Source organism: Oryctolagus cuniculus, chromosome 8 (assembly GCF_051225735.1).
Source record: "Oryctolagus cuniculus isolate XC-2025 breed Fujian yellow rabbit chromosome 8, ASM5122573v1, whole genome shotgun sequence".
Classification (NCBI taxonomy): domain Eukaryota; kingdom Metazoa; phylum Chordata; class Mammalia; order Lagomorpha; family Leporidae; genus Oryctolagus; species Oryctolagus cuniculus.
The window spans coordinates 34139862-34146534 of record NC_142874.1 but is presented as its reverse complement, the minus strand read 5'-3'; the positions used below and the strand labels follow the sequence as shown (position 1 = coordinate 34146534).

General features: G+C 52.6%; 1 protein-coding gene across 1 annotated transcript; it reads left to right on the top strand.

Annotated features, from left to right (window-relative positions):
- Positions 1-581: 581 nt before the first annotated feature.
- Positions 582-4196, top strand: LOC138843368 (uncharacterized; the record flags this gene model as incomplete). The annotated part of the gene is given in 2 exon segments (XM_089302873.1): positions 582-2916; positions 3745-4196. Coding segments are annotated over 2 exon segments (2529 nt in total), but the record flags the coding sequence as incomplete, so codon positions are not given.
- Positions 4197-6673: the final 2477 nt, after the last annotated feature.

Sequence of the window (6673 nt, the reverse complement as noted above, 5' to 3'; positions counted from 1 at the left end):
AGAGCACATCAGTGGTGTGCTTTACCTGAAGACTACAATTAACAACTCCTTTAAGTCTGACTCTAGGACACTGGAAGGAGGTTCGGGAGATCGCCCGCAGTTTGTCGATGGAAATCCGCAAGAAGGAGTGGGTGACGCTCTGCACCTCCGAATGGCCCACCCTCGGTGTTGGGTGGCCAAAAGATAGAACTTTTAACCTCGATTTAATTTTGCAGATTAAAGACCAAGTCTGCCGCAAGGGTGACGGGGGACGCCCAGGACAAGTACCCTATATTGTGGTGTGGGAAGACTTGACCCGGAAGCCCCCGCTGTGGGTTAAGCCTTTCATCACACCCGGAGCCATCAAAGACCACCAGCAGAAAGCTAAGGAGGGAGTTGATGAGAGTTCTGGGCTCCACCCTTCCCCCCCCCTTAACTCCCTCGACCCCAGTTCCAGCAGAGACCCCAGCACAAGGTCCCCCGCCAACCTCAGGTCTTTATCCTCTGAAAGAACTCCAATCATTAAAATCTGCATGTCCACCGGTCCTTTCGGACGGACAGGAGGACCTCCTCTTCATGGACCCCCCCCCACCGCCATATAACCGTCCGGTGCCGGGGGAGATGCCTCCCTCCGCCCCGTCCCCGGATTCTACAGTCCAAGACTCAGGGGAATCAGAACCCACTTCCCAACGAGACCCCTCGCCACCAAGCACCCGCCTGCGTCTTCGCCGGGAGCAGAAGGGGGGGGGGAATTTTGGGCGGCATCCCAGGCTTTCCCATTACGCTCGGTGGGGGGGGAGCTTCAGTATTGGCCTTTCTCCGCGTCAGATCTTTACAATTGGAAAACCCATAACCCCCCATTTTCGCAAGACCCGCAGGCCCTCACGGGACTGATCGAGTCGGTTTTGTTAACCCACCAACCCACTTGGGATGATTGTCAGCAGCTTTTACAGGCCCTTCTGACCACGGAAGAGCGGCAACGGGTCTTCACAGAAGCCCGTAGAAATGTGCCGGGGGAGGACGGCCGCCCCACTCAGCTGCCTAATGAGATTGATGAGGTGTTCCCGCTGACTCGACCCAATTGGGATTTCAATACGGCAGCGGGTAGGGAACGACTCCGTCTCTACCGCCAGGTTCTCCTGACAGGGCTCCGAGGGGCAGGAAGGCGCCCCACCAATTTGGCCAAGGTACGTGCGATTGTGCAGGGTAGTGAGGAAACCCCGGCAGGATTTTTAGAAAGGCTAATGGAAGAATATAGAATGTATACTCCCTTTGACCCACAGGCCCCTGACCGGCAGGCCGATGTGATCATGTCCTTCATTGGACAATCGGCCCAGGACATCCGCACAAGGCTGCAGAGGCTAGAGGGGTTGCAGGGGTATACGCTGCAGGACCTAGTTAAGGAGGCAGAAAAAATTTTCAATAAAAGAAAAACAAAAGAAGAGAGAGAAGAAAGACTACGCAGAGAGCAAGAACGCAGGGAAGAGCAGAGAGATAAGAGAAGGAATAAAGATTTAGTTAAAATTCTAGCCACCACAGTTACAGGATCAAAGCAGGCAAAAGGTAAACAAGATAGGGACCTGGGAGACAAACGGAGGCCATGGCTGGACCGAGACCAGTGTGCATACTGCAAAGAAAGAGGACACTGGGCTAAGGAGTGCCCAAACAAGGGGCAGCCAAGGAGCCAGCGGAGAGCGACGCCCATCCTGGCACTGGAAGACGACGAATAGGTAGGTCAGGGTCAGGCGCCTCCCCCTGAGCCCCGGGTAACTCTAAAAGTGGGAGGCCGGCCAGTCACCTTCCTGGTCGATACGGGAGCCCAACATTCGGTCCTCACAACGGCCGGAGGCCCCCTTAGTTCCAAGACATCATGGGTCCAGGGGGCCACTGGAGGAAAATTGTACAAATGGACTACTGAACGCAAAGTCGACCTGGCAACAGGGCGTGTCACGCATTCGTTTCTACTAGTGCCGGACTGCCCATACCCCCTGCTGGGAAGGGATCTGCTCTCAAAGGTTGGAGCCCAGATCCATTTCCAAGACAAAGGAGCCACAGTAGTCGGCCCTGCAGGCCAACCCCTCCATGTGTTGACCCTCCAGCTGGAAGACGAGTACCGCCTTCACGAAAACCCTCTATCAGTTCAGTCCCAAGTAACATCTAAATGGCTTACTAAATTTCCCCAGTCTTGGGCGGAAACGGGAGGAGTAGGGCTGGCTATCAGACAGCCCCCGGTGATAGTAAACCTGAAGCCCACGGCCACTCCCGTATCAATCCGCCAATATCCTATGGCTGCGGAGGCGAAGAGTGAAATTCGACCACATATACAGAGACTGATAAAATTGGGCATTTTAAAACCTTGTCAGTCACCTTGGAACACCCCTTTGTTACCAGTCAAAAAGCCTGGCTCTAATGATTACAGGCCAGTGCAAGACCTACGGGAAGTAAACCGCAGGGCTGAGGACATTCACCCCACGGTCCCTAACCCATACAACTTGTTGAGCACCCTGGCCCCGACCCGAACTTGGTATACGGTGCTTGACTTGAAAGATGCCTTCTTTTGCCTAAGACTGAGTCCCCAGAGTCAGCCTCTCTTTGCCTTCGAGTGGAAAGACCCGGAGACTGGGTTTTCAGGACAACTGACGTGGACCAGGCTTCCCCAAGGGTTTAAGAACTCCCCTACGCTGTTTGATGAAGCCCTACACCAGGACTTGGCAGACTTCCGGGCCATGCTGCTCAACCCTGAACGGATCTGGTATGGGACTGCTGCCTCGCTCAACCCGGCCACCCTGCTTCCTGAGCCGGGGTCTGAATCACAAGTTGACCACGACTGCCACCAAGTGTTAGCCGAAGTGCATGGGACCCGAGAAGACCTGACCGATCTACCCATGTCAGACGCAGTCACCTGGTATACGGACGGGAGCAGCTTCTTGCACCAAGGTGAGAGAAAGGCAGGGGCGGCGGTGGTTGATGGGGAAACTGTCATATGGGCCTCTGCTCTGCCCCCAGGGACTTCAGCACAGAAGGCTGGACTTATAGCCCTCACTCAAGCACTTCGTGCCGCTGAGAACCGGAGAGTAAATATTTATACAGACAGCCGTTATGCCTTTGCCACTGCGCATATACATGGGAAAATATATCGGAGGAGAGGATTGCTAACCTCAGGGGGCAAGGACATTAAAAATAAGCAGGAGATCCTAGACCTCCTACAAGCCCTCCACCTTCCTAAGAAAGTGAGCATCATCCACTGCCCAGGTCATCAGAAGGGAGATGACGCAGTGGCCAAGGGGAATAGAATGGCGGATGAGGTAGCTAAAACAAGGGCCCTGGATAGCGTCACTCTAGTAACGCAGTCATCTGAAACCACAAATAACCCTGGGTGGTCATATTCGGAGCAAGATATGACGGCTATCCAGAGACTGGGAGGCGTGCACAATGACCAGAGTAAGGCCTGGGAGATCCAGGGAAAAACAGTATTGCCGAAAAAGAAAGCCAAAGACCTTATAAAAGACCTCCATAGATGGACCCACTTGGGACATAAAAAGTTAAAGGCCCTAATGGACAGAGAAGAACTAACCTATTTTATAATAGGACTGGACTCATTAGTAAAACAAGTGATAGAGTCTTGCGTTCCTTGTGCAAAAATAAATCCAAAGTATATTAAAGTACCAGAGGGAGCAAGGATGCGAGGGGCACGCCCGGGAACGAACTGGGAAGTGGACTTTACCGAGATTCGTCCCGGTAAATATGGAATTAAGTACCTTCTAGTATTTGTAGACACTTTCTCCGGCTGGACAGAGGCTTTTCCGGTAAAGAAGGAAACAGCGCAGGTGGTGGTCAAGAAAATCTTGGAAGAAATCTTTCCGCGGTTTGGCTTGCCTAAGGTACTGGGATCCGATAATGGGCCGGCCTTTGTCTCCCGGGTAAGTCAGTTGGTGGCTAAAGTACTGGGGATTGATTGAAAATTACATTGTGCGTATAGACCCCAGAGCTCAGGACAGGTAGAGCGCATGAATAGAACAATTAAGGAGACCTTAACTAAATTAATGATGGAGACTGGCGCTAGAGACTGGGTTGAGCTATTACCTATGGCCCTGTTCCGGGCTCGCAACACCCCATCCGCGTTCGGGTTAACTCCGTATAAAATATTGTATGGGGGCCCTCCCCCAATAGCTGACTTGTTGGGGCCTAGTATTGACTCTTATGCCACTTCCCCCTGCCTGCAGACCCGGCTGAGAGCTCTGCAGCTGATTCAAAAATACGTGTGGAAACCTCTAGCGGCAGTGTATCAATCCAAGTGCCCTGCAGTGCCACACCCGTTCCAGATCGGAGATTCAGTGTACGTCCGTAGACATCAGTCCAGGACCCTCGAGCCGCGTTGGAAGGGACCTTACACGGTGCTACTGACGACTCCCACTGCAGTGAAGGTCGACGGGATCGCCGCTTGGATTCATGCTTCCCACGTCAAGAAGGCACTGCCGGAAGGAGAAGGCCCCGCGGACGACTCAGCCAGATGGACGCTCCAGCGCACTCAAAACCCCCTCAAGATAAGACTTTCAAAGACTGCCTAATATTTGTAATCATTAGCCTGTTGCTTGTACTACTTATGACTCATCCTAGTCTCACCCTATCCAGCTTGTCCCTCTCAAACGCTCATGCCCCACGAAAGCTCACCTGGGAAGTGATCTCCCCTTCGGGTAGCGTGGCCTGGTCCACCAGCGACATTCGCATCCCAGGGACATGGTGGCCATCTCTCCACCCAGACGTATGCCAGATGGTCCTGGGGCTAGATACCTGGGATTTACCCGATCAAGACAGCCTCACTCTGAAACCACCGGGTCCAGGTGGAAAGCCTGGTCCTTTAGGGTGCAGACACCGATACCGAAGGTGCCGACTACGTCAGCTTGAATTTTATGTGTGCCCCAGGGATGGTAGAAGGCGGGATCAGATTTACCGGTGTGGGGGGCCAGAGTCTACAGGTCGCCCTGGCTGACAACCTTGCTCTCCACCATAGCAGGCCCCCTCATTATCCTGCTCCTAATCCTGACCTTCGGGCCATGCATTATAAGGATAGGCTATCCACCGTACAGGCATTAGTCCTCACACAACAGTATCAAGCCCTGGCCACCAGTGACCATATTGAAACCCCTCATTAACGGGCACACAATTTTAAGATTAAAATTAGTTCAAAGAAAAAAATGGGGGAATGAAAGGAGCCAAGAGCCACCATAAAAAAAAAAAATGGGGCTCTTGAGACAAACTGTTCCAGAGACGGCCTTGGAAAATGGGGAGTAAACCGGTTCACAGAGAAAGCAGTCAGCTACTGACCGGAGATATGCAGAACACCTGCCTTGTAGATAAGCCCCCCTTCCTTCCTCTTGCTCAAGGTTAACTAAGAAAGTTACAAGGCATGTAGCAACCTACTCCTGTCTCCTAGAAACCCCCTCCCCTAATGTATCCCTTTGACCTAGTACTTTTCCACCGACATTAGCACTTCAGACTGCCATAAAAGGCCCGCTACTGAAAATTATCCAATGAACTTATGCCAGTCTTTAATATGTTAATTCTGTGGTTTTGCCTTATAAAAGCTGTAGAAGATAGCTGCTGGGGCTCCTCTCACTTGCTTGCTGCTTGCAGCAGTAGGGGGCCCATTTGTACAAATGAAATAAATTACCTCCTGTTCTATTGCATCGTTTGGTCCGGAGTCTGTGTTTCTGGGGTCGTCACAAGAGGACACCGCTTTTGGGGTCCTACAGTGTCACCAAGGCAATGGATACACTTGCACCGGGGATGCTGATGCAACCTCTCTGCAGCCCTCCTCTCTCACTTGATGAGCTGCCCTCACTCCTGACCCGCAAGCTGCACTGTGACATCATGCTGAGCAACCTAACTGGCCCGTGCAGGAGCTGTAGCAGGAGCAGGTAAGCTGGGCCCCACCAAGCTCAGGAGAGAGGAACCCAGGGAGTGTGATGGTGGCTTTGGTGCCCCCAAAACAGGGCTTATCCTGCACTGCAACATTTGCAGCATGCAAAGAATGATTGCTGCTTTCATTCCAGAGGTCCACATGTTCTCTCCAAGTGAATTATCCAAGAGCATGCAGGACATAGAAAACCTTGACCCAGAGGAAGGAGAGGGAATGTGAGTGAGGAGCAGGCAGATAGGGGTAGTGGTGAAAAGTCCACATGGACTCCATTGCTTCATGTGCTTTATGGCACATCACACAAGCCAAGGAAATGGAACCCCAAACTGGAAAGGTGACCATCTTGCCTAAAACAGCAAGAGAAGAAAAGTGGATGTACAGGATCTGGGAAGGCAAGAGAGGCATGTACCTTGGGAAGGTGCCAAAGCCAAATCCCCATTCTGTGTATGTTCCTAGGCCTGCTCAGCTGAGCCCTCCAGTAACCCTTAGGAGAGTCCAAAGGTTCTGGTAGGATCAGCAACTGTATGACAGCACTGGGGCCATTCCTAGAGGTGTGTGTGCAGAGTGAAGGCAGAGATCGCAGACATCTCACCCTGCAGCCAATGCCTCACCTGCCCAACCTCACAGCCAGTGGGGCCTGACCCAGTAAATCACTGGAGTTTGTGAGACATGGGAGGATACCCCTGACCTCCCCTATCTCTGGCCTCTTGGGAAGAGCATGAGGCACAGAGAGGTCCCCAGATCCTGGTTGAGCTTTGCAGCTCTGTGGGCACTGAG